Source organism: Bolinopsis microptera, chromosome 9, assembly GCF_026151205.1.
Source record: "Bolinopsis microptera isolate Bmic1 chromosome 9, MBARI_Bmic_1.0, whole genome shotgun sequence".
NCBI classification, from domain to species: Eukaryota; Metazoa; Ctenophora; class Tentaculata; order Lobata; family Bolinopsidae; genus Bolinopsis; species Bolinopsis microptera.
In genome coordinates, this window is record NC_087080.1 from 5,282,968 (window position 1) to 5,310,966 (window position 27,999).

The window sequence follows — 27,999 nt, forward strand, 5'->3', positions numbered from 1 at the left end:
AGTTTTGAATTGATGTTGAAGGGGTGAGGCTGAGGGAGCTTATTGACATTTTCAGCGTAGAAAATGTACAACTTTCAAGATCACATATAAAGTGTAATTCACACGCCTCCTTCACTTCTCCACTATTACATTTCAACTCTACGTTGTATACAACTACAAGGACAAACAACTTAACTGTAAAAAGAAAAATATTCATGGTTAAAAGCGCACGCAAGGACTGTTTTGAATTTGCAGGGAAGGAAACTGTTAGTAATTTTCCCAGATCTCAAGGACAAACTTGCATTGTTGTGACATTTGTCGTAGCCCAGCCCTTGAAGATATATTGGCATGGGTGGGCAAATGGGCATAAAGCGTAAAGAATGCACCTATAATAGCTAACGATCTCCAATAGCAATACTAAAATACGAGCCAACTGTGACAAATCACACTGTTAAGTTTGAACAAATACGTGGAACACAACCTAAATAGGGATACGTAATGAAGATTATGAGCACCTTATTGGAGAATTAACATCTTGAAACAGCTTTCAAAACGTGCAAAAAAGATGTAATTAAGTTAGCCGGGGCGCGGAGATTTGATCCCTTGTTCTGAACCTATCCCATCCTGGGATTTTGTTATAAATATTGTAATACCGTTTTAAATCAGGTTTAAATTTTTGTTATAAGTACGGTATAAGTAACATGATCACCCATCACGCACGAAAAACTCTTAATATAGTAAGATAAATATAAATGTAATTATATAAATATAAATATAAAGTATTGAAACTATAACCAGTGGCTTAACTAAGTTTGCAAATCTTTTTTCACGGCTGATCAAACGAATTAGTTTAAATAACGAGCTTTCAGCGAAGAGAAACAATTTTGTTACATTTTGATAAAACAGATTTTTGAAGAAAAAAACCCAAACAAGTTACGAACGAACACAAACAAAATGAAACAGATTTTTTGAAGGGGAAAAAAACAAACCCGGTAACCGTTTAGACTTTAACATGTTCAACATGCCTCATAACCAAAAGAAAAAGAAGATCAAGGCAAGAGAAATGCAAGAGTTACCATGACAACTAGCAAGTCCCTGAAATTCGTCACGAGGACTCCCTACCTTGGTATTCCAGCTCGTAGACCAGGTCGGATTTGACCGGCTCACCATAATTAGACACCCCTGTTACCCAGCACATGAAACTAGCCTGAACTGCTAGTGGAGTCGATTGGTTTAATTCATTGGATCAGTCTGTCTGGCTAATTCTAGTGGCTAAATATTCCGGTCGAGGTGAGGGGGACCTTTCAGACCGTCGACAGACGCAGAATAAAGGAATTAAGTATTTAAGTTACTTAAAATTGGCAGAATTTTAAGAAAACGGTCACTTTGTGCGGAATATTTGTCATTGATTCGCGTTAAATGTTCATCTCATTAACCTAATCAATGCTAAACCTGAACCATACAAATCACTGTTCAACAATCTAACAATGGGCAAATGATTAAACCAAGAACAAAGCAGCGTCCAAACTCGCAAATTCAGGGACCACATCAGCTCATTGAAAAAAGCGTCTGAAAAATAACATGTCTTAACCGAGCCTTGGGCACGGGGCTGAGCCCGGGCTGACGGAATTAAAAAGTTAAAGTGAAATTATAGGATCCTGTTACATAGACGACACAATTAAAATCAACATTTTGGCACATTGGTAGTAGGGTGGCTCAAACTGCGGGAAAAATGTGGATTACATAATTCAACGGAAACCGTACTGCAGTCTTCACATTCAATCTTTATATAACAGGTAATATGCAATTATGATTAGATGTAGAAGTGGTTAGATTCAGTAATGGGGCAGACAAGGATTCTAGAAAAAGCTGAAGTGACAAATTTTATTGTTAATATTACATAATCATAGTCCTAATAGTTGAAAATTAGAATAGTGTTCATTATTTTGGTAGGTACATTTAGTAACTATATTTCATTCAAGGAAAACTCATCTAACGTCCGCAAGGAACTTACATAATGTCTTACATAATGTCTGGTTTTATAATGTTGATTTAAAGAAGGTCATAGAAAATTCTAAAATAACAGATTTGGTAAACCGGAAAAAGTCATTTCGCGGGTATGGTCAGAAATTGAGCGATTCAGAAGAGTTAAACTAATTTCGCGATCAAAACAAACAACATTGTTGGCATAGAAAGTTCCACAAAGTTCTGCTCCTTAACTGATTTTATACGGTCGCGGTTATAAACGTAATAAACTTGAAATTTCCTTGGCAAATGTAATTAAGAATCCAGATCAGTTCATGAAAACTAGTTTAAATCACGGACTTTCTACGACGTTCGAAATATTTACCGCCTCAAATTTAAAAACACTTACAACAACAAACCAAACTTAACAACAAACTACAGATGTAGAACCTTCCCTTTCCAAAGAAATTCCACACTTTGAACCTTTTAAAATTGGTTAAATTCCTTTAAGACTTCCCCCACACGCCCCTTACTAAAGAACACACCACTATTCACTTTTGGAATGGTGCTTACAAAAAGACTCCAGCGAAGTGATGGAAAGACGTACTTAATATTTTGTCCAGAAGCGATCCCAGTCAATCCTATTCTAATTACTCTAAAGTCTAAGTAAGTACAATCCAAACTATAACTTAAAAGATAAATCATTGTATTAAATCCGATATTCTATCAAGGTAAAAACTCAGTTTTATACATCTGGATCCGACGAATTTTCAAAACGGAGAGCACCAAACCTAAATCATGTATTAGCTCCAGAGTCCCGCATTTGTAAGGTTTTGACGGCCCCGATGACGTGATATGGTACAAATTAAAACTAGAAAATACAGAGGTCACGCTCCATCACTCAAAGGAGCGAGCATTTTCTATTTTTTAGTATTATCTTTCCTCTGTGGAAAGTCCAGTCGTCGCAGATCACTTAGGATCATTGAAATATTTATATGAAATGCGTATTTGAAAAAGCCCATATAATAATAATATTAACCGCAACGGTCCTGGCCACGGAAAAGAAGAAGAACGAGAGACTTACAGACGAGTAGAAAATACTACTGAGCCCTACAGACGAAATGCGCTTCCCAAATTCAGCATTGCTTCGTCAGGATACACTACGTATCCCCCAACCATCAACAAGCCACGAGTAGAAAACCAAGAGAAGAAGACTGCCCAAGATGAGTCTTTTTTATTGAAGCTCATAGAGAACATGAAGGCTGGTTTTCAGGAACAAATCGATGGCCTGAGAAACGAGATTATCATCGGGAGGGGGCAGAGGCACATATTAGGTGCGGTAGAAAAATCGAAATTATGCGGTACCGCACCCGACTATAAAGGTAAAATATGCGGTAAGGTGCGGTAAATTTTTACCAATTATGCAGCAAATGTGCGGCGATTTTTTCGAAATTTGTGCGGGAATTGTGCAGTTTTCTTTTGCATTTTCTCAAGGACTTTAAAAATTCTAAACGTATAACCGCCGCTCTTGTCAAAAATAGGTCTGTTTATGTGTTACTGAGGGTGTAGTTCTTTACTAAGACCATGATTGAACCTATATTGAGATTCAGTTATCTGAGAACAGTGACTTGATCTGGTAGAGATCAGGAGACAGTTATTTGAAGACGCCTCTTGATAGAGTCGATCAGATCCCATGCGTGATCGCAAATATGTTTCTTGTGTGGTGAGCTTGATGATGGGTCACTGTCTGTAGCTGTTCGTTTCTTTAGGAAACGGTCCATGACGTTGTGATGTGATATAGAGTAATCAGATGATGTGGTGAAGTTACGAATGATAACTGATACACTATAATCGAAGTACGGTAACGACGAGGGTTCCATAACGGCCTGGGTCACGGTCCCGAAAGGGCCTGGATCACGGTCCCGAAAGGGCCTGGGTAACGGTCCCGAAAGGGCCTGGGTCACGGTCCCGGAAGGGCCTGGGTAACGGTCCCGAAAGGGCCTGGGTCACGGTCCCGAAAGGGCCTGGGTCAGGGTCCCGAAAGGGCCTGGGTCACGTGGTAACTGGGTCACGTGGCCTAGGTATGAGTTCCAAAAGGGCCTGGGTTACGGTCCCGAAAGGGCCTGGGTAACGGTCCCGAAAGGGCCTGGGTAACGGTCCCGAAAGGGCCTGGGTCACGGTCCCGAAAGGGCCTGGGTCAGGGTCCCGAAAGGGCCTGGGTCACGTGGTAACTGGGTCACGTGGCCTAGGTATGAGTTCCAAAAGGGCCTGGGTCACGGTCCCGAAAGGGCCTGGTTCAGGGTCCCGAAAGGGCCTGAGTCACGGTCCTAAAAAGGCCCGACTTTTTGCATATTTTGGTTTTTACACTCGAAAATCTTAACGCGAAAATTTCAAAATTATGCGAAATTACGCGGAAAATGCTAGATTATGCGGAAATATGCAGAAAATTACAAAATATGCAGAAATGTGCGGAAAACAATAAATTATGCGGAAATTTGCGGAAAACGGTAAATTGTGCGATCCCGCACCCATCGCACCTAATATGTGCCTCTGGGAGGGGGAAAGAGGTCCAACGCCAACCGATTCCCCAGCAACTGAACCCCACGGAGCTACCATGCCACCCCGCAACTCGAGCTGTTCCGGGACTGCACCCGCCCATCCCATACCCGTACATGATGGCACCACAGTGGTTCAGCCAGAACTTTCCACCATTGTCCTCTTAAATGGACAGAGCGTATCTCCGGCAGCTACTAGCAGCTCTAGATGGAAACTACCCTACATCCAGGAAACCATCATCGAAGGAAGTAGCTGCCCCCCACCATTCATAGCCATAACCGAGTCATGGCTAAAGAGTTACATCTCTGACGCTCAGGTGCAGATAAAAGACTATCAATCGTTCAGATCAGATAGACCAGAGAGAGTAGGAGGAGGTTGCCTCCTCTATGTTCATGACCAGCTAGTGGTAACAGAAACCGATCACTACGAGGATAGAAGCAATAACATGGTCATGTGCTATGTTAAGTCATGCAACACCCTTTTTGCTACTGTCTACAGGCCCCCTGGAGCAGATACTTCAGGCTGGAAGAACTTACTAGACAGACTGCAAGCCAAAATAGACGCGATCTCAGAAAATACAACGGTGCCAGACATATACGTTGTTGGAGATTTCAACTATCCAGAGATAGACTGGGAACATGGAGGCTCAAGAAGTGAAGCCAGGTGTCTTGATTTTATAGAGTTTATAGACCGTAACTTTCTAACACAGGTCGTAAACCAGTCAACAAGAGAAGGTAGCACCCTAGATCTTGTACTTACAAATGTTCCTAGGTATGTCGCAGAAGTAAAGGTGAACCCCACATCTTTATCAGACCACAGCTTGGTCGAAATTCAGCTTGGTTTTAATATGACTGGAAGAAAGAAGAACGAAACCAGCAAGATCGACCCAAACTCTTACAGGGCAGTTGACTATCACAAAGCCGATTTTGTGGCAATCAGTGATTGCCTTCAGAAAGTCGACTGGCTGAAGCTCTGGGAACTCTGTGACGAGGACTTGAACGCTTTTCTGGAATTGTTCAAGCTAACAGTGCTCCAGATTACCTTGGAGTTCTCCCCAAAGAAAGAGAGTGCAGCGGAGATTACCTCAAGAAAGAGAAGAGGGAATAAGCACGTTTATGTCATGAGAAGAAGACGAAGGAAAATGAATGCTAGGATACGTGCATTACAGGAAATGAATCCTAGCTCGAGTTTAATCCCTAAACTGAAAACGGAGGTTTCACTGTTGTGTTACTCCATACAGGAAGGGACCCTTGAGAAACTGAACAAAAAAGAACTCCGGGCAGTCGATGCAATAAAGAAGAACCCCAAATACTTCTTTTCGTATGCCAAGCGTCTCCAGAAGACCAGATCTACAATCCCGGTGTTGAGAGATGAGACTGGGGCACTAGTGGACGACCCCAGTATCAAGGCAGAGTTACTTCAGAAACAGTACCAGAAGGTATTTAGTAACCCTATGAGTGCCGATATTGATGAATGTATGAAGAGCCAAGGATTACCTCAGGGACTGGATTCCGGATTCAACGAGCTAAGCTTCACAAGAAAAGATATCATTGAAGCATTAGGAGAACTGGATCCCTATTCGGCCGCACCTGACGGAGAGATTCCTGCTAGGATACTCACAGCTTGCAAAGAACAACTTGCAGACCCGCTAACACTCCTCTGGCAGGAATCGTTCAGCAGTGGGTATATACCAGCGGAACTAAAGACCCAATATATCACCCCTATCTATAAGAAGGGGGACAGAACGGACCCAGCAAACTATAGACCAGTGTCTTTAACCTCGCACATCATAAAGACATTTGAGCGTGTAATCAGAAAAAACCTGGTTCGTCATTTGGAAGAGAACATGATGATCAATACGAACCAGCATGGGTTCAGAAAAAAGAGGAGTTGCATGACGCAGCTTCTCAGTCACATCGAACAGATCTACAAATCACTCAACAATGATGAAGAAGTTGATGTGATTTACCTCGACTTTGCCAAAGCTTTTGACAAGGTCGACCATGCAGTGCTGCTAGCCAAGCTTGGTCGATACGGAATTGGTGGTCAGGCTTTAAGGTGGATCAAAGAGTTTTTGCTAAACAGAAAACAAACAGTCGTTGTTGAAGGTCGCAAATCATCCTTCCAGCCAGTGGCAAGTGGGGTGCCACAAGGGACAGTCCTAGGACCGATCCTATTTATCCTGTACATCAACGATCTGTTGAACAGCATTAGCTATAGTAACGGATTCAGCTTTGCAGACGACACAAAGCTGATTGGGGCTATCCGAGGAATAAGTAGTGTGGAGTTACTGCAAGATGATCTCAACATAGTCATCGAGTGGTCACGTGTTAACAACATGGAGCTACACGAACAGAAGTTTGAGGTTGTAAACTACCCCCTGAATGGATCAAAAGCTCTAAGAGAGCTCCCGTTCTACCCAGAGACTGTTGAGTATACTACGCCAAAAGGACACGCAATATCACCACAGGAAACTGTCAGAGACCTTGGAGTGTATGTTAGCAGCAGTAGGTCATGGGGTCCTCACATTGAGAAGACAGTTCAAGGAGCTAGAAAAATGGCGGCTTGGACATTGAGTGCCTTTAGAGACCGGTCACAAGTAGTCATGCTGACTTTATACAAAAGCATGGTTCGCTCCAAGCTAAAGTACTGCTGTCCAGTCTGGAACCCTACAAAAGTCACAGAGATACAAAAGCTGGAGACTGTACAGAGATCCTTTACTAGAAAGATATCTGGCTGCCGTGATCTCCAGTACTGGGACAGGCTGAAGAAGCTTAAGTTGATGTCCCTGCAGAGGCGGAGAGAGCGTTATTCTATTATTCATGTATGGAAAATTCTTAATGAACATGCTCCGAACGATACGGGCTTCGAGTTCAAGTCTCATCAAAGGCATGGTATTAAGGCAGAGATCCCAGCCATGAACAAAAACGCACAGTTGTCGGTAAGAACAGATTACGACAACAGCTTTAGAGTTAGAGCAGCTCAGCTCTTTAACGTGCTCCCATCGGAGCTCCGGAGTATCACATTGCTAGACAGTTTCAAAGTTGGTCTAGGCAGATTTATGGAACAGTACCCAGACACACCACCGGTTCCGGGATACACTCCGACAAACGATAACTCAATGCTGAGCTGGAGGAGGACGCACTCGATGCCGTTGTCCTGAGCACGCCCTGCCAAACTCACCAAAACGTACCAAAACGTAACGTACGTAAAAATATGTAATAATCGAATTAAAAAGCAATGTTTTCAATGGAGCTTACTGAATCTGTGTATTACTCATCGACTTTTGAGAAAATGAAACCAGAAATTTCATCATTTCCAAATAGACTAGGCATGACCTTCATATCAAGCTAAAGAGCTGAGAATTCCCATACACGGCAATATCTATCATAATTATAGGTCCTCACTCCTCACGATGTAAAGTTGACTTTACTCGCTAAATATATTTAGTCAAAAGTACAGAATAATAGGTTCCACCAACGACCGGCAAATGTATAACTTTAAGGCAGGTGCGGGGACTGCGGGGCCATGGCAGCACAAGGTGAAAAAAGAAAACTTAACAGCACTGCACTGCATCCAGGGTATAATAATAAAATATCAAAACACTCCAATCTGTCTCTCTCTCTCTCTCTCTCTCTCTCTCTCTCTCTCTCTCTCTCTGTGACGCAAGAGATGACGAAGAGAGAAAAGAGGGTAAAACGAGCGGTAAATTGTAAAATAGCAACACAAACAAAAAAATCGTAACACTTAGCAGACACAGACGACGGTGATCCAAATAGTTGGTGATATGTAAACCGATCAAAGCGATAACGATAATCGGCGCAATTGGTAAACAGGCATACTTTATTAGCGGGAAAAGGATCAAAGTGTGACGTGGTACGGAAGGTAACAAAGTGGCGGGTCTAAAAGCACGTTTTGGGAAGCAAAGGGGGCTAGGGGCTGGCTGTGGGGCAGAACGATCAATAAGCAGTTTTATGAGGATTACAAAGTAATGGGGAGATTGTTTGGGTTGTGTAGTGGCAGGGTATTGTGCGTTTTAATGTTAACGGCTTAACCGTGCTGTCGTTTTACGATTATTCTGATTGGCACTGATTACCGATTATCGATGGAACGATATATTCTGGGAAATGTTGGGGAATGTTGTTATCTTTGCATCTTTGTTAACTATGGATATATTGAGCATTACTTTTATTTTATTTACTTATGTAATATGTATGTGATATTGTGATGCTTCTCAGCAGTGTCAGCGACAAATTTAAACTATCAGAACACTGAATGATAAGTACTTTCGGAATTATGATTCTGAGTACTGAAATTAATCAAATGTTATAAAAACATGGGTTAATTTATCAGGATTTTAGATTCTGAGTTTGGGTCATGATCCTCGATGTCTAGCCAAGTAATGCCAAGGACAAATCAAACAAATTGATAAAACTGGAACTTTTCTACACGTCGACCCTTATCGAATCTGGTTGGTGAGCGTTCGATCAAATTATATTACATTAAATTCCCCCAAATAGCCCAGGCATAGTGAAACTTTTTCATTTGTCTAAAATCTGTAGCCCCTCCCCCTTTTCATACGCCCCATAACTCTCTACAGAGCCATTCATGAGATTAAGAACTCAACGCTCACACTCCATTTACCTTGTCAAGTTTCTTCACCACAGAATGTAACGTTATTCACCAACCTATCTTTATTGACAAGCACCTAAATTTAATTGCATCCTAACCTGTTGATGTAGTTTGAGGTCTAGGTGCTGCAGCTTCAGTGGTGCTGGTCTGTTTGCCGGTCAGGGCCCGGTATGTAGCGTTATCTAGTTGTATGTAAGTTGTTTGTCCGCTCTGCTGTAACTGGATCGGGAATCCTCGTGAGGTGCCACCCGAACTCGCTGAAATATTGGACATTTTGTCATCATATGGGTTCTATTCCTTTTCCGAGCGAGGATCGCCAAAAAACTGGTGTTAATGACGCATGACCCTTACTGTATCTTCAATTTTTTAGCAATAAATATTTTAAAGTGCTATTTTCGGACCTTACCGTATGCTTACCGTATGGGTTCTTAACAATGGCAAATGTGAACGACTATTATTATATCTGAATTAATTGAGTTTATCAACCTCTTTTTCGCCGATACTTATGAAATTATTTTTTCCAACAATATCAAGACTTAGTTTCATTGAATTAACAGCCCATTTTCGTCTGCGATATCTAAAGGAAATTCACAGATCTCGTGGAGCCACACAGTAGCATTTTCCTTCTAAATAAGGTACTAATTCTTATGACGTGGGTAAAACGTAGAACCACAAATGACAAAAGATAGAGGTAGACATTTGGTGATTAAACTTGGTAACAACCGACCCAGTTTCAGTATTTTAATAGCCCGTCTCATGTTCATTACTCGGACGTGCCCCCAATAAAAGTACATGTTCCAGTGAATAGAGCCACCAAATCGCGTTTGGTAGGGTAAAAATGTTGTGCTCGTGTTACATAATAAACTAATTTCAGAACATTTAACTGCCAGATTGGGAGCTGTTGTAATGGTATGAGGTTGATGGAATGGAGTGGCCCAACTTTAACTATGACACCACGACCTCATTACAGATGGTCTTTGTCTTAAGTCTTCAAGACAGGACAATAATAGTGGACTGATCGTGAACTAACACGACTTTAAAGTGCTGCCAACTACAATTCTTCCACCAAAAACAAGTGACCAAATGTCTAAAAACTGCCACACAAACACTCACATGAAAACTTGACATCAGGCTGCTGTAGAAGTATAGAAATGCTACTTACGCTTACCGATGTGTAGAGTTTGACCATTTCTTCCCTTGATAGGACGAAGTATTGCGACGTGGGGCCGAGTTGTCCCACTTGTTGTCGTACTTGTTCTCACGTTTTGTCCTCCCGAACTGGAGATCTGAGAGAAGGAGGAGGGTAATTTAGGTGATTAGTGGGGTAACGAGGTTATTAGAGGGGGTAATTAGGGGGTAATTAGACTTCTTTACGTGTTCAATTGTCCAAATATAATTTTAGGTTGCGGAATGCAGATGGTTAGGTAAAAGGTATGATACTTTAGATGAGTTGGTTTCCTTGGCTTGTAACCAACTAAAATAGCCTTGAAAGATTTAATCTGTGGTTCCCGTATTAAGTCCCTTGCCACCCCCGCCCGTACCCCCCTCTTGCCCCAAACTTCCAACCTCTTGTTTGCTGAAGGTGCGGTGAGGCTGATGATAAGGGTGGTAAATGTGCTGTGATCGGTGTGATTTAACAGCGGTATTCCGTGGTGGTGGTATATGTCTTGCTAGGAAACAAGTAGCGGGTGTTGGAGTGGGTGGCAGTGTCACAGTTGGTGGCAGTGTCACAGTGGGTGTGACACCCAGTGTGACAGGTGTGATGTTGAGTGTAACAGGTGTGACAGTGGGTGTTACAGTTGGGGTGACAGCTGAAGATGGGTTGTAAGGAGTGAATCCTCTGCGGGGTGATGGTGGTTTGATAGAGATGGCGGGTATTTTTCCCGAGTTGGAGTCCTCCTGAAACGGAAGTATCATTTACAACCGGAGTTCACAATTCAATAATAATATTAATACACATGACACCACAAAGTTTGCAAATCAGCTGTTAAATTTCTTATTTGATGACGTCGCCTACTCTCACTTTGTATTATTATAGTTCAGGTTTACGCTTGAGCGAGCCGGTCAACAGACACCGTCAACCGCGGTAACGGGGTCCGCAAATTACACAATATTTCCTGCGCCAGGTTTATCTTCCGATCGGTAATTTGTTTTATGAGATTTGTTACAAGTGTTGTGTGGAGATGATGATGAGGATTAAAAGAGTGAAATAAACACAAATACAGCCGGTGATGTAGGAGTGAATTAGAAGAGACAAACTTCTCCTTCTTCCCTTTCACTGCCTACTGTAATCGGCGAATAACGGGCGAAGTCATTAAGTTTGACCACTAAAAGGTAAGGGGACAATTAAAAGGCTTTAGTGTCTTGGATCAGCAACGCATTTAAGTGACCTTGTCACAGGTGATTTAGAGCGGCTGTGTTGGGAATATATCCGCATTCGATGCGAATTCCTGGATTTCATCAGCAATGATATATTCCAAAGAGAAAGGTATTCCCATATCCAAAAACCCGCATTCTCGCATTCTAAGAATGTAGGAAATTTTTAAAAGTAGGAAATTTTTGACAAAAAGTAGGAAATTCGAGAGCCAACTCTGAGAATTTTCGATAATATTTCAGTAGGAATTTAAGTGAAAGAGCAGACTAAAAGTTGCTGGACCGTTATTTAAATGTCCTCAGTCAGGGATCCACTGATCCAGTCTATCAAATTTCGTTTCACAGACCAAAGTTTGTTGCTATTAGCTACAAAATCTGTGCATCAAGTAACCACTAACCAGATGCTAATTATTGGGGCATTTTCGCGTACACGACATAAATAGTTGTCATTATTACTTTATTAACATTTTACTATCTACTTATCTAGTCTATGAAACCGAATATGTCTACAGTGTCACCCGATATCTGTATTGGCAAGCAGTAGCATATACACATCACGTCTTCAATGTGTGTATCACACTGCACACACCCAGCCCAAATTTGTGTGGCGTGAGAAAATATCAGAAAAACAGGGCGTTTTAACTAATCTGTACGATGATGCTAGAATGGGCGTGAGAATTGGACTTTTTCTAGTTTTTTAATTAGTCGCTCTGCCCGCTTGCTTTTGTTGCTTACATTGGGTTGTTGAACTTCCTATTAATCATGAATCGTCCAAAGTTCAAGTCTAAATCCGAGGTCTAATGCGGTATATGCAAAGAAGTTTGTACTCGAGCCGATAATCTAAAAGTTCATTTTAAGAGGTGTCACCCAGGGCATCAGCCCTATGAATTCATACCGAATCAACCTAAGTTGAGGTAGCTATCACATTAAGACATTAATCGGGTGGAAATCATTTTTGCATGAATTATCTTTATATGCTCCTGATCCTAGTTAGGTATCACTTTGCTAAATATACATATCTTGGATTGATCTTGACTCAGAATTTATAAAACTGATCAAGAGCTTTAAGTATGAGCAAAATTTACAATCCCGTATTTATCGTTAAAACATCGCATGTAACAGTTTTCAGAAAGCTGCTACGAGAATGGCAAGAAACCACTCTTTTCTAAAAACCACCCATGGGGGGATGGGGGCGGCTATAAAAACTTCTGCAAATCCCAATATCGACTATCATTCCAGTTTTGATAATAGCATTATCAATCATGTAATGTTGTGAACGGTCATCAATGCAATTGTAATAACTTTATGTCAGGAGTTCAAAGAACATTATATAGTATTATATTATGAGTTGATGTAATACGTCTAAACATGCATAATGCATAATCATTCTTTGTTGCGTTTCCTATCTTATTTAAATAGTAAATACTAATAGTCATTATTATATTTTTGGAAAATTTAAATTCCTTGTTTCTTGAATATTTGGTCTCATACTTGCTTCCTTCTCCAAATTCCCTTAACCCTGTATTAGTTTATAGCTTGAAAGCAGAAAGTGATGGTAGTAGATGAGAAAACATTTTTGCCAAAATTATAAACTTTTGATACTTCATGCTGTCTCCTATTTCGTGCTTTAGTTCAGCCAAGTGTTTAGGGATTCTAGAATCCAGACAATTTATCCCAATAAAAATTGAAATCAGAAAATAGTATGCTAAAATCGTTCTCCATTGTCAGATTCGTTCCAGGAGGCCAAATCTAGTTTAAATTTCCAAAATTTTCGGGGGCTTCGCCCCCAAAAGTAACCTAGGATTATCTATTAAAAAGCATTCCGGGCCCTAAAAAAGTAAAATTGAGAATCTGGAATCCGCCATGAAAAATCTTTGAACCGCGCGAATACAAACATTTTTTAGGCGAGCGAAGCGAGCGGGCCACAGAAAACGAAAAAATTGAGAATGTAGGAAATTAAAAAATTTTTGGATATGGGAAGGTATTTCTCAAGAACTTTCCATACAGTCTATGAGATATTAACGACAAAATTCTTACCTTCTCAATCTTAACTCTAGGTTTCGGATCCTCAGCAGGAGAACAAGTCATAGCAAAACAGAAGCGAGATAAACAGAGACTAGGAGAGTTTTAAACAGATTTAAACAGGGCACTGAAAATAATGACTGTCCAGTGTCCTGATACAAGGTTATAACTGGGTGGAGATAATGTTACACAAGGGCGGAGTACCGGATCATATTATTATTGCGAGAGAGAAAGAGAGTTGGAGCAGCTGAAAAAAGAGTACAACTAGTTCCAAATAATGAGCTCTCTCCATGTTATACTGGGGGGTCACCACACTGTGTGCCATGTTACTGCTAATTTGCAGTCGGATAACTGTTACCATGACAACTATTGCAAGAAGCAGCTGTTTTGTCAGTCGCGTCGTCATGGTGATGAGGATGAGAAAAAGAAATGATTAATGATGGCCACATGTTTGGACCCCCTGGATTGATCCGGAGAGAGAGAGAGAGGGAGAGAGAGGATGTGTCCAGTGTGCAGGTGTGACGTGAGGAACGTGTAAATATGTGTATGTGTGTGGAGACACCTGCATGTTAAGATTTTAAACGCTACACGACCTCTCAAACATACTGTCAAAACGTTTAGTCGCAAGTTGGGGGAATTAGTCGCGTGACAAGCGACAGTTACAATTACCTTATGTTGATGAGTCACGCAATTTCCAAAACATTTAAAAAATTAAATTGGCCATGTTTTGAGGGAAATTAGCAGATTATAACTTTTTCAAAAAAGAAGTGGGTGTGACTGACGGAAAGGACGGTAACGCAAGCGGATTATATCGGGAAATAACCACGTGACACTACGGCTGGGTAATCCAACCATCACGAGCAGGAAAACCAACGAAATGAAACTTACCAGCTCGGTAACGACATTTAAATGTTCAGCCATCTAACACTTGGATACGGTAGCCAGGGGATAAAACTGTAGCCCTAGTAACTAAATGAACAACAAATGTATACTATATTTATCGCTCTGGATACGCTGCAAGAGGTCAGGTCGGTCCAGACCTTGAAACGCAGTAGCCCGCGGAACCAACCAATCCGGACAATTATTACAGAAGATCGGACCAATCAGGAGCCAGGAAATGCACCACGTGACCTACTGGTCCATTTTCAGAGCTAATAGTAATAGTACAACTCTAATGATATAATGGGAATACAGCTAGAGCTGTTTTTAAATAACTATCCTTTAATTATTACCATTGATTTCTTCAGAACTTCTCTCTGGATCAGTTAGTTAACTCACATTTTAATCCAGACGAATAATTGCACTTTACCCCGTTCAAAAGAGATCAGACTCCAGTTAAATTCTCCGTCAGAGTATCTGCTTTATACCAGCCAGTACGGAGGAGCACAAGCCAGTACAGTAAGCAGGCTTACAGTAAGCACTTATCAATTGGCTAATCGGCACGAGAGACATCGGAAATTTACCTTCCTGAGTAGTGGTTATAGAAGGGAGGAGTGAGTATTGTATGGAGTTTAAGCAGAAAGGGAGGGAGAGAGAGAGAGAGAGAGAGAGAGAGAGAGAGAGAGAGAGAGAGAGAGAGAGAGAGAGAGAGAGAGAGAGAGAGAGAGAGAGAGAGAGAGATAGAGAGAGATCAGAGAGAGAAAGAGAGAGAGAGAGAGAGAGAGAGAGAGAGAGAGAGAGAGAGAGAGAGAGAGAGAGAGAGAGAGAGAGAGAGAGAGAGAGAGAGAGAGAGAGAGAGAGAGAGAGAGAGAGAGAGAGAGAGAGAGAGAGAGAGAGAGAGAGAGAGAGAGAGAGAGAGAGAGAGAGAGAGAGGGGGGGTGAGCAAATGTTGGGCATTTAGAAGGAGCGTTTTAGAGGGACGTAGAGGGACTATTGGTTTTATAGGTAGTCGGTGTGGGTTTAAAGGGTCGACCTTTGTAAAGATTGACGATGGCAATGATAAGAGGAAGCAGCATGAGAGTAACGAGATAAATCCGATGAGATGAGATGGAATGATAGCAATCATTATCATTTCAGAGGTACAATACAGTGAAGATAGAAAATACATGGCATGAATAAGATCTTCCGTACGGTTCATCTCTTATTTATTACAACATTATTATCGGTTCCAACAATGGTCACGTGATCGCATTGTTTAAATTTCCAAGGAACCAACATTCTCTCCTCAGAGGAAAAGTAGGCTCGTTATGTTTAGAGTTCGACAATGACTTGCTTAAAGTTGAGTAACAAAACCTGACCATGCGATGCAGAGCCTTCCACTTTAGTTAGTGTAACGTGTAATAGGCTGTGATGTAGGCTTTTATATACCTCATCAGGATCCATACTGGACCATCATCATCAGGATCCATCTAACCAATTTAAAATTCAAACAGAATAATATTTCGTTGGTTCACTCATCGGCCATCATCTGATCTGGTCAGTATTATCATATATCCAAGATGTTAAAGGTATTATGTTGAACATGTTACAGTTCTTATAATCATGAAGTGCTAAATGGGCGGAGTGGGTTGTGATCAGGGGAGACAGTGTGCGTGGTAGGAACTGTGTTGGAACAGACAAAGAGGAGCCCCGTGAAACTCATCTTTTTAAATTTTAGGGCTCAATTAATGCCCCACCTCCCTCCTCGTGGATTTAATATGTATATATGATCCACTAATTTACAGTCTAAGGAAATTGGAAGATAAGCACACCGAAATTGAAATATTCATTAAAATTATGTGGGTCTCCAGCTCGAGCTCAATCGACAACATGAACGCCGCGCCCAACAATTTTATTCACACTCGCAGTTTTTTAGTGACCACAATTAAGCCCGAATATTTGTTTACATGGTGGTTGATAACAACATTCCGCAATGTGCATTATTATAGGTCCCGACAATAATCAAAAGATGATCAATTTTTAAGATGTTGGGAAAATATTCAGAGCTAGCAGTCCGATTCATTTAATATAATGAAAGGTCTCTTCAGAGACTTGTATGCTGACGGACGTGATGAACTGTCATAAATTCATTTAATTGGTACGTGATTCTTTTACATTTCGTTGGATTCCAGAAATATTATTCAAGAACTTCTTAACCTTTGCTTTAAAGGAAACAGTGACCTCAGTTAATGCTTTAAAAGCTATTTCCCAATCACCCCAACCCGAAACTTCTCATCTAACGTTACCAGAGCAAATCGGTTGTTTTCATAACAAACAGAGTAACCATGGTAACCATATTTATAGAACAATATGGCAAATTGCTTGCATATCTTCATTTATGCTCATATTGCAAGAAGGTTGCGGTATTTTGATTGATCAGGTGGTGTAAATCTCTAAAGCTCCCAATAATTTTGTCTCTTTTTTTCCCGTCAAAGACAGATCTGAGATCATGGAAAATTTAAATGTCCTGACAAATGAGTTCGTCATGACGACTCACTGGGATACCAGACAGGGACATAAAGCAACAATTTAAATGTAGGGAGGCAGTCTAGGCCGGGACAGAACGCAGCTCCAGCCCATGATCAGTCGTTCTTTCAGATCCGATAATATTGGAAAAAGGTGGAATGTTCTGCGAATTAAGGGAATTGTTTTTTCGTTTACGAGCACTAAACTAAATGGGCTGACGTCAAATCTACGTCAGAAGACGTAATTTTGGTAATCAAATTAAGAAACTTTCACTGATTTGGTTTTCGTTTAAATTGATACTATCGATTAGTTATTCTAGCACCCTAAAAATTCCAGCTAAAAATAACCATGCTCAGTTGAGACTTGAGAAGGACGAGAGAAGAACAGTGCCTAAAATAGCAAAATGGGAACAAAATTAAATTTTAAATTTTTGGCCACCTTCCCTTCCCTTTTAATTAGTTCGCGTGCCATATTTAAGAAGTGGTTTTCCTTTCTGGGCTCATACTGATAGTATGAGCCTTTTTAACAAAACCCACATTTCTCAATTCGCACGCAACTTCAACTTTTTAACAAAACCCAAATTTCTCAATTCACACGCCACCTCAACTTTAAGAACAGAGCAATTCACATGCAACCTCAACTTTAAGAACAGAGGTTTAAAGTACTTGCTGCAGAAGGAACTATTGGACAGGTCTCGGAGAATTCTCGCTAGTTCTAGTTGGGTGAGTCAAAACCCTAATTTCTCATACAAACGTTAAGAGTTAAGACCACCACCAAAAAGAATGCGTAGGTAGAATATGCGGGAATTATCCAAAGTTTGGGAAAATAGGGCTGAGATTTTAAAATTACCTGCTGAAGATGAATCTGTTGAACAGGTCTCGGAGAATTCTCATTAGTTGGTTGAGTTGTTGTGCTGCCTGACTTTGCTGACGTGGTCGCCTGGGATATGTACTGGGTCAATTAGTTAACTACATAATTAATGGCACAATCGTTAATCAATCGTCGTAAAATTAGGGAATAATTCACAGTGTATCGTTTGTCTGGGAAGATGAGACGACAGGAAGTTTACCGTTACTGGCAGTATCAGCACATATAATCCCTATTTCCAGGTATTTCTAGAGGACCATTGTAATTTGAGTGCTGCTGACAATGATAACGAGCATTGAAAAACATAATTAGACAGATTGCACTCTTAATAAATTGGCACCAAATGTTTTGAATTTCGGGGATGAAATTCTTAACATACCACAGCGGTGAGTGCCTTAGCAATGTTATCTGCTACCACAGTGGCCATTATCTCTCTTCAGTCTTCACCTCGCACGTCTTCTGTACATGTAACCTAAGAGTGAGATATTATCAACCAATTGCGCATTAATTAATTAGTAAATGTTGGATCATGATTATGATTTAACCTATATGTAATATGAAGTTTGCGTGAGATAAAATATGATTTAATGGAAAATTTCTTTGTCTTGGTAAGAGCATATAATTCAGTAAATCGAGTAAGGACTGACTGTCAATAATGGAAGTTTTAAATAGCGATAAACTTATAAATAACAAACAACACTTTATGAAACATAATACATGTAATACTCTACATATTGACGAAGATCTGAAATTTATTTACATAGATTTTGTACAAATAAAAATCTGTGACACCATAAAAACTATCTGACTCAAAAACCAACGTTTCGGTCCACGTTCTATAACAAACTCCTCGTATTAACTGATAGCAATTATTAGCAACAAAAATTCGATAAAGCAACCAGCGCCAAAATATAATTTGACCAGCAAATAAGTTAAATTGTTTAAGTATACAGTATACACATTATCTTACATGGTGATATAAAATTGCCCTATCCAGTAGGGTGCATAATGCATATCCTCTAGCAATATAAGTCTGACCGTTCTCTCACCTTCCCATACTATAACAACACCGGTTAACACCATAAAAACACCTCAATAACACCTCAATAACACCTCAATAACACCTCAATAACACCTCAATAACACCTCAATAACACCTCAATAATAACAGCTCACCACTGCTACCCCTCAGCAGCTGCCTCCCCAAGCTTAGCATACAAGTTAGGCTCCGCTACCAAACTCAACTCCTGAGGATTCACCACCACACTACAAATCGGACAAGCAGTCCCTCCATCAGCCACGTACTCTACAAAGACAGAGTAAAGGGCAGGCCAGGAGCAGTGAGGACACTCGCACCAGTCCTCTTTTAACATGTGACGTCCGGTTATGATACAGTAAGGCAGGGTGTTCTTACATTCTCCACATTCCAGGGTGGTTTGGGGTAGGAGGGTTCCACATTGGGGACATGGGTCTGTTGGTTCCTCCTGGAGAATAGGTTCATGTTGGTTTAAGTGGTGTTTACATGTGGGGGTTTTAAGGGTAGTAGCAAAGGCTGGGATATGGATGGCAGAGGAAGTTATTGCTCTAAAAACATACCTTCTAATGAATATAATGAACTTTTCTAAATGTACAGAAGAATCGCGAGGCAGGACGACCAGGGTTATTAAAAAAACTGCCTACCTCCTCCGTTTTGTCAGGTTTTCTGACTATCTGTTCAATCTTTTTCTTCCACTTTGGGTCTATCTGAGACCGGTACTCAGGACGCAGTAACATGGCCGCGTAACTGAACGCACTGGCACGTAACCCTGACCTGTAGCATTCCACTACCGTCGAGGTTAGGATCTGCGCTATGTGGGAGGGGAACTTACTGAAAATTAGGATTTAAGTTAGTTTGAGAAGAACAGAGACTTTGCTAGGACACTCTAAATTTCCGCCTGGTATAATTCAGAGTAAACAATTCATTGTGAGTAGACTGCCAATTGAGCAATCGGGTGACTGTTCATTAGTCGCACAGTTTTGCTTTTGGTTCGTCTTGGTTTGATAATTTACCCATTAAAACGAGATTTTCGTTCCATTATTGATTATATTTTATGCGACTAAACTGTCTCCTGCGACCAACCAAATTATGATCTTACCACAGTTACCATAACTCATTTAATATTTACTGCTCGTGATCTTACAAAAATTTATTAATTTTTAGTGATCACCAAACCAAGTTATTGATAGCTCTAAATATCATGTTAAATCCCGATAAAGGTGGCACCAATCATCATGTAAAATCACAAAACCACCTCTTTTGACCCCTCCCCCCTCCCTGGTACCCCTCCCGCCGGCTATAATACCCTCATTTACCTGATATTGCTAGCAACCCTGATCAGCATTCTAGCAGCCTTCATGTGATCTCCCTTCTTTACATGAAGTTTAACCAGGATGTAACTGTGCAGTAACATGAGGTTGTGCACCATTTCGTTCGGTATCTTTATCTTGTGTTTCAACAAATTCTGAAATTCAGTATATTTAAGATAAAATATCATGCTGTAACGGATCATTAAACTTATGTTGCTATGGTTGAAACGTTGCCATGGCTTGGGGATTGTTTCCAAGAATAGACTCCAAGAAAAGTATGTTATGTCAGGTACCAAATAGGCTTGTCTCCGAGTTTAGATGTCAGTCAACATATAAAATGTCAGGTACTACTAATTCAAGCAGTCTCCTGGGTGACCGTTATGATACGTAGTGAAAATACCAAGTATTGATAACAACGAATAATGAATAATAAATAGGTAACCAAGCCCTTTAAAACTGGCCTGACAGACAAGCGTAAATCTGACAGTTAAGATTAAAGAACAGCTTTCGCCTTTCATACATACAAATTAACCAATTATAAGCGGACCAATTCAATGGAGTTAATTGGAATATAACAACTACCTGGTACATTTCGAAGAGAACATCATGAGCGGTCCGGTAACTACCAGAAGCCTGATCCTCTTTAGCGATAATAATAGCTGTGCGGGCAGCTTCACGGTATTGTTTCAGAGACATGTACAGATTAAACAGGTACCTGGGTGGATTGTCAAGGATTAGGTTGTAACATTCAGCAACGAACTATTTAAGGAGAACTCAAAATAAGGGAAGAAATCAAATTTGAAGTTGGCTGAATATTAAAGATTTAATCGTTGAACCGAACTGCAGCAAAAGTTTTACAAAACACAAACGATTATCATATCGATCAAAATATATCCCAAAGTTTTTCTGTACCTGGCTGCTTTAGGAACCCCATCAATCTCACCCATTAAATAATCAATGAGTTGGTGAGTGAGGGAGTCCTTGTGTGCTTTTCCAACAGCTTCAATCGCAATATCCAGAGCTGCATCTACGTCATTAGGCGGTACTCGGATAAGATAGTGAAGTGCCTTGGCATAGTCTCCTGCTTTAAAGAAGAAGTTGCCACACTGCAGTGGTTTTCCCTGAGACTCGTAGTGCTTTGCTATAGCTGTATAGTCCTCCGGTGTGGCGTCGTCCCCGATAATATCAGCGTACTGAGCCATCTGATTGTGCTCCTCAGCGAGTGTGAACGCCTCAGCGTTACACTTGGAAACCACCAGGAACTGAATCGCTGACGCATAATCTCCCAGATTCTGGAAAAACTTGGCCACAACTCTAGCTCCCTCAACAGACTGGGTCTCCTGAACTATCCTTACAGCTTCCTTAGGATTCTTCAAATGATCCAAGTTGATCCTGATGACACTATCATAATCTTTACCCGCCTCGTACGCATTAGCTGCCTCCTTAAATTTACCCTCGTGTTCTCTATTCTTAGCATACTGAATGTATATTTTAGGAGAGGTAATATGGGGCAGTATTTCAGCAACCTTACTCCAGTTTCTAGCCTTCATGTACACTTGAGCTGCCTTGTCGTAGCTGTTACCCTGAAGTGCGTAATAAGGTGTTAACAAGGGGACTGTGTCAGGTGAACCTTTGTTACCGGTCCTTGTTCGCTGACGAGCGTTGTTCTCTAAAGAACAATAGACATATACGTGGCATGGTTTGGGTGAAACAGCACAGAACTGCCCTTACGGGATCTATGCACTTATCATTTTAGACAATGCGCCTTGTCAGGATAGAGAACATTGTAAACTTTACGGTTAAGTGTCCAGCTATATTTGTCAGAATTAAGTACCCTGTTAGAACTAACTACATTGTCTAAAAGGTTGAAAACTAGCTGTTCTTAAATACAACTGATTCAACAGGATTTAATAGGCTTTAATTGGATTCAATGGTATCTAATGGGATTTGGTAGGAATTTAATAGGATTTATTGGGGATATGATGAGAAAAAACCAGTAGTTCCTCGACTGGTCATTACTTTCGAATATATTTCTGGAAGTTTCTAACCTTCTCATAGAGCATTGCAGCCTCAGGGAACTGTTTTATAGCCTCCAATATAGTAGCACACTCCTTACACAGTAATCTGTTAGTCAGTTCCAGAGCCAGGTTCACGCCACGCCTGATGTCGCCCATTCTGATGGACATGCGCGCGATACCTCCCTTGCACGTGTTATCATGTTCTTCGTGCAACTTTGTTATTCCTGACGGAAAGTTAGTCAATACTTGTTTTGAGGGAATCTGGGAGGTAATCATTGTGAAATATGCGGTATATGGGAGAAAATATAGTACAGGATTCAAAGACACAAGTCCAGTGTCCACTAGTCCAGTCAATCATTATATAACCTCCACAGTCCACAGGTACACATATCTAAATAAATTAAATAAAGTACCCTCTAACTTACTTCAACACAATGGTAATCTAAATTATTCTACCTTTCTCGTAGTGTATAAGAGCATTGGCCCAGTCTCCAGTAAACTCAAGCTGTTGAGCGTACTCTTTAGAAACAAATGGTATCTGTTCAGGGGCCAGGGACTTGGCCAGCTGGAGTGCTTGATTCCACTGAGGGGGACAGAGTTTTAAATACAAAACTTTACAGGTACATATTATATGATGTGTTAAATACAACTTATACAGTACAATCTGTTATCATATAATCATGTGAGGTAATAGAGGAACTTAAATTGTTAAAACTTCGTAATTTAAGTGAGATGAAGGGTCTAGGTGTGAGATGAATCATGGAGGGTGTGAGATATGTGACTTGTGAGATATGCGAGAAATGTGAGATATGCATGAGATATGCCGATTTATCCAGACATACAGTGTAAAGATAACTGTATTGTTACAATGTATTAAATCTAGACAGTCGCATGCTTATTGTGCTTCTTAATACAAACAATGTTAAAATGTACAGTCAGTGTATTTATCAAATGTACAGTGAAATGTATTAAATGTGAGAATACACATCTATGTATAATCATGTAACCATTTACAGTTACACCAACCTGTAAAAGATCGCGTCTCATTTCCAGAGCCTTCAGAGGCTGGCTGGACTCCAAAAACAGCTGCTGACTATAATCAAACTGATCACAAAGCAATGCCATGTGACCTGCAACTAGTTTCCTGTCCTCAACGTGCTGTAACTCTTGTAGAGATAGCACGATGGCAGCATCGCCGATACGGCGGTACACCCTCATCGCTAGCTGGACTTCCAGGTGGTTAAGAAGGGTTTTACCCAAGTGCAACCAATGCTCCGTGTGGTTCAGAAGCTCAGCAAGTTTCCAGGCCTCGTTGTACCGTTTTAGCATGCAAGCGTTGTGAAACGCGTCTATCAACTGTGACTGGTAGATGTATATCTCCTCGGGAGTCAGATCGTTAAGATTGCTAAAGTACGCGTGTGAAGTAAGAGCTAGGTTGACCAGTTTTCCTGACTGAGTCTGACACTTGAGCTCTCCAGCGTACATGATGAGAGGGCGATATCCGTACGGTAACTTTGTCTCCCCTGTACACTGCACCTGTTCTCCAGTCACTATATCTCTGTGTAAAGTGTACGTTACTACCACTTCCTCGTTAAATACTACAAACACGTGACCATCGTTCTGAAAGGAATCCCAGATAACACCGGTTACTCTGGTTGGAAGGTCGGGCAGTTTGAACAGCTCGTCGTTGACTGGGTTGTAGCTGTAACCATCCATCTTTTCGTCCAGGAATACCAGTTTGGTTCCAGAATGATCTGGGAACATCTTGGAGATGGTGCATGTGTGCCTATACTCGTTGACAAACTTCCAGTCTTCAATGAAGAAGTAGTGTATATTTCCTCGCTGAGTGCCGAAGATTAGGAACTCGTTTGTGAGTGAACAGCATGTGATGTCATCATCAATATCAGTATCTTTATCAGGGAAGAGTCTGCTGTCTCTATCATTATCACTGTCTCCCTCTATCATGTGGAGCTGGATCTTCTTCTCGAACAACACTGCAGCGTAGTCAGCGTTCATGTACATTTCAGCGACAGTTCCCAAGTACTCCCGCTCCAACAGTGGTTCAGAGCTCTTGTTCTCTGTCAGACTGTAGATCCACACTCTGTTGTTCATACCCACAGAGAAATGATGCTGCCCCAGAGCAATGAACACCGGTTCAGTCACCACACTGAAGGCGGTGGGTTGGTCGGGACGGGTCAAGTCAATGACAGTGACCTCCAAGAGAGAGGTGAGGTACGCGCAAGAGGTACGGTAAGTATCCCCGAGCACTGGAAGACGGGTCAGATAAGTAAACACTTCTCCCTTGTTGGTAGCTACAGAAAGCAGCTGGCCGTCCCCTGACCACTCCAGCTTATGAAGACTCCCTGATTCCACCTCCAGGTTTATAATAGCGTATGTGTCCTGTAGATCCTTCAGATCGTACAGTTTCACACAGTTATCACCGATACTAGCTGCCTTGCTCAACGTGAAAGATATCGAGATATCATTCAATACGTCTCTGTGAGTTTTAGACTGGAACAGTTCCTGTCCTATCTCCTTAGGATGTGTGCTGATGACAATGAGGAACCCGTTAGTAAACCCAATGAGCATGTAACCGTCTCCAAACCACCGGTACCCCACTATGTTACCGTAGCGACCCTGGAATGCTAGTTCTATTGGATTCTCTGGATCGTCCAGGTTGAAAAGGAAGAGAGTTTTACGGCCCACTACAAAACTGACGGTACTGTCGTTCAGAGCAGCGGTGCCACGAGAGGAAGCAGCATTTGATTTCATCTCAGAGAAGATAGCCAACTCCGGATCGTATCTGAGTAAATAATACCAACTTGAGTTTTGAGTAGGGGCGTAATTGATAGACTTCTGTGAACTTTAATTTCAGGTCTCCATATACTACCATTTCAAAATTAAGTTTGTTCTACGATGTAGGTACAACACACTAATCACTATTCTAGATTTTGTTATCCATTGTGGGTTATACAACAGTGACAAACCTTAAATTCGCAGATCTAATCGTGTCTCCTTCAACCGAACTGCAAGTCAACATTCGGTCTTCAGATCCAAGTGCTAGAACATTCTGAGAGTTCCACGCACCGCATATTATACGCTTACTGTGCTTCCCTAGCACCGGTACCTGAGTGAAATATAACATTAAGTGTCTTAATTTTGACAATACTTTAAATATATCCCTTTATCTGGATATAAAGATAAGCAGTGATTAGATGTAACCAGGTGAATGCCTAATGCCTATTTAATATTTAGGACAAGACTATTGAAGAGGAATCATCTACAATGTATTTTATACATTAATGGTATTCTTACCTACCTTCCTACCAGAAGAATGGTTGTAAATGAGCAGATTTCCTTGATAGTTCCAATAGCCAGAAGGGGAGCGTGAGGGCTCCAACACACGAACGACAGATTGTCCCGTAGCCCACTGTCTAGTGGACGCTGTGTGCGAGTGTTGGCATCCCACAGATAAATAACTCCTGATTTATCCTGGAGAATAAGGTAATAATAATACCAATCATATACGACTAAGGGACAGTAGATACGGTCAGTCACATGTATCGAGCTGTTTTATCATGTAAGGCCAGGGTTACTAACATAAAAAGCGCCAGACGGGAAGCTGATACTGTAAAATTGTAACAATCATCAGTTCGATAATCAAATTTTGCTATCATCTAACAATTTTCTAACTTCTTCTCCGTTCTAACATTCTTATGACATAAGTAACAAAGTTGCAAAGATTGTAGTACTAACGTAACACCAATTTAATAAAATAACATCTATTTCTGTAAAATTAAGATGTGCAACCTGAATGATAGCGAGTGTGTTTCCCTCAGCATCCCACTTCAATCCGGTACAAGATCCTGGCAGTGAGATATCATCTACCAGCTCACCGTGTCTGTCATATATGTTAACTGTCCGGTGTATACTACCAACCGCTAAATAGGAACCCTGATACGGATATAAATTTATACATGATCTATTCACCTGTTGTCAAACATCTCAAAATGAACAGAAGCTAGCCATATCTACACAGTTTCTCACTTAAATGACAATAAACAGACCACACAGAAAATGTTTTTATGTTGGTGTGTATAAAAATGTCATGTGAAAAAAAACAAAGGAACTCAGAGGTTACTAAACTAACAACAAAACAAGAGACTCAATGTTCACTCAAGAGAAATCACTTTAGGACTCACCTGTTTGCTTTGCCAAGCTAGGTGAACGGGTGAAAATCCATTAGTTTTGGACGATATTGAGAAGACTTCCTTCATCTACAATCTGTATCAAATAGAGTTATAAGTATTATGTTTTGGAGATTGATAAAGGCTTGACCAATTCGCATAATATTTAGTTTTCAGAGTATCATGATTCGTTCAGAGCCGTTAAAAACCAGAGACCTAGAGGTCCAAATATTCACTAGAATCTTAAGTTTGATAACGTTGATTCGTGCTTGTGTCGATTCATAACGATTCTGGATATTATCTTAGTGATTTTATTCAGAATCGAGCCGTAACTATCGGCGAGGGAGTCATCGTGTTGGATCAAAACTACGAAAGGAAGCGTTACTATAGCAGATTGGCGTCCGTTGCCACCTCAACGCAAGAATTTCCTTTGGAGATATCCAGTGCCGAAATCAAATATTTAGGAGACGATCTTAAATATTTGAAAAAGCGCCGCGCACCACAGCTATGTTTGAATTTGTAGGTTTACTGTTTACAACCTACCAGGACGCGCGCCGAGTTGGACTCGTCGACGGTCCAATATATGGAACAGATATTTTACGAGTATCACCCGTTAATGTTTGAATTTATGATTTAGTTTTGAGTTTGTTGTAAGCACACGCGCTTGTTTGTATGTACAATGTAGGTTTTTATAACCTACAACCAAGACGCGCGCTGAGTTGGACTCTTCGAGTCGTCGACGGTCTTGGAATATTTGGAACAAATAATTTAAGAGTATTACCTGTTAAGCGCTTATTAATTATTAAATTATTTTAGACTTTAATGGTTGTAAATTGACGTATGGTATGAAATGAAGAGTTCAGTAATAATGGTATATTCTGCAGCAGTTTTCCGAAAACAAACCCGTGCATAGGGCTCTAGATAGAGCAAGAGATTCGGCGGAATGACAGGCTGAGCGCGGCCCAGTAAGCGATTACATAAACATAAAATTGCTTACCTGGGGACCCCATGCTATTATTTGTTATTGATTGTATTTATGTTCATAATCATATTGGATATTTGGCGGAATGACAGGCTAAACGCCGCTTAGTAAAAAATTGCGGGTCGCAATTGGATCTCGACGCTTATTGTATTGGCGCACGTTATTGACCATTGTTAATGATCAGGCCCGGCGCGCGCTACTTCGTAGCACTTGCCATCGGGCCATTTCGAGAAGAAAGCGGCGCGCGCTACTTCGAAGAAATTTAGACGAGTAACATCTGTCAACGCACGTTATATCTCCGCCAAAAGCACATCCAATTTGATACGTATGAAATATTTGTCATACGTTGTATGACCCGCCGCGCACGAAGTGCTCGGCTCCACCTGTATCGTCACCATAGTGAAACGACCGTGGTATCACGTTGTGACCCCCACGGTCGTTTCACTATGGTGACGATACAGGGGAGCCGCGCACTTCGTGCGCGGCGGGTCATACAACGTATGACAATAATATACATAGTCAGAAGTATTGCGAAAATGGAAAAAGCATTATTTGTTGTTTCATACGCGCGGCTCGGCCCAATATGCAGTACATGTACAGTTTCACATAGCCATGTGTATACGCGTACTGCGTGACGCTCTGCAAGCGAGAGGGCTCTGGTTAGAGAAAATGTACAGTGTACACAGTA

The 27,999-nt window shown here is 41.0% G+C and overlaps 2 protein-coding genes across 24 annotated transcripts in view; both read right to left on the reverse strand.

The window, feature by feature from the left end:
* LOC134820776 (DNA-binding protein RFX2-like) overlaps positions 1–18,256 on the reverse strand; it is a 37,315-nt gene extending 19,059 nt beyond the window's left edge. For 5 of the 23 annotated variants that reach the window (XM_063831381.1, XM_063831377.1, XM_063831379.1 and 2 more), the window contains exons 1-4: positions 18,158–18,252; positions 17,761–17,850; positions 10,301–10,418; positions 9,231–9,389 (exon numbers count right to left, since the gene is read on the reverse strand). In XM_063831381.1, coding sequence (XP_063687451.1) covers positions 9,231–9,389; positions 10,301–10,418; positions 17,761–17,850; positions 18,158–18,205 — 415 coding nt within the window. In that variant the 5' untranslated portion in view covers positions 18,206–18,252. Of the gene's footprint in view, positions 1–9,230; positions 9,390–10,294; positions 10,419–10,698; positions 11,032–13,542; positions 13,828–14,415; positions 14,575–17,760; positions 17,851–18,157 lie in introns of those variants that run through there. The other 18 variants (XM_063831370.1, XM_063831368.1, XM_063831367.1 and 15 more) reach the window with 10 other exon arrangements.
* A 165-nt stretch (positions 18,257–18,421) lies between these two features.
* LOC134821144 (WD repeat-containing protein 19-like) lies at positions 18,422–26,429 on the reverse strand. Its single transcript, XM_063831815.1, is given in 13 exon segments — positions 18,422–19,262; positions 19,459–19,645; positions 20,131–20,279; positions 20,707–20,839; positions 21,037–21,707; positions 22,173–22,366; positions 22,599–22,725; positions 23,169–24,945; positions 25,130–25,269; positions 25,462–25,502; positions 25,505–25,634; positions 25,953–26,096; positions 26,345–26,429. Coding segments are annotated over 13 exon segments (4,071 nt in total). The 5' UTR covers positions 26,420–26,429; the 3' UTR covers positions 18,422–18,959.
* Between the last annotated feature and the right edge of the window lie 1,570 nt (positions 26,430–27,999).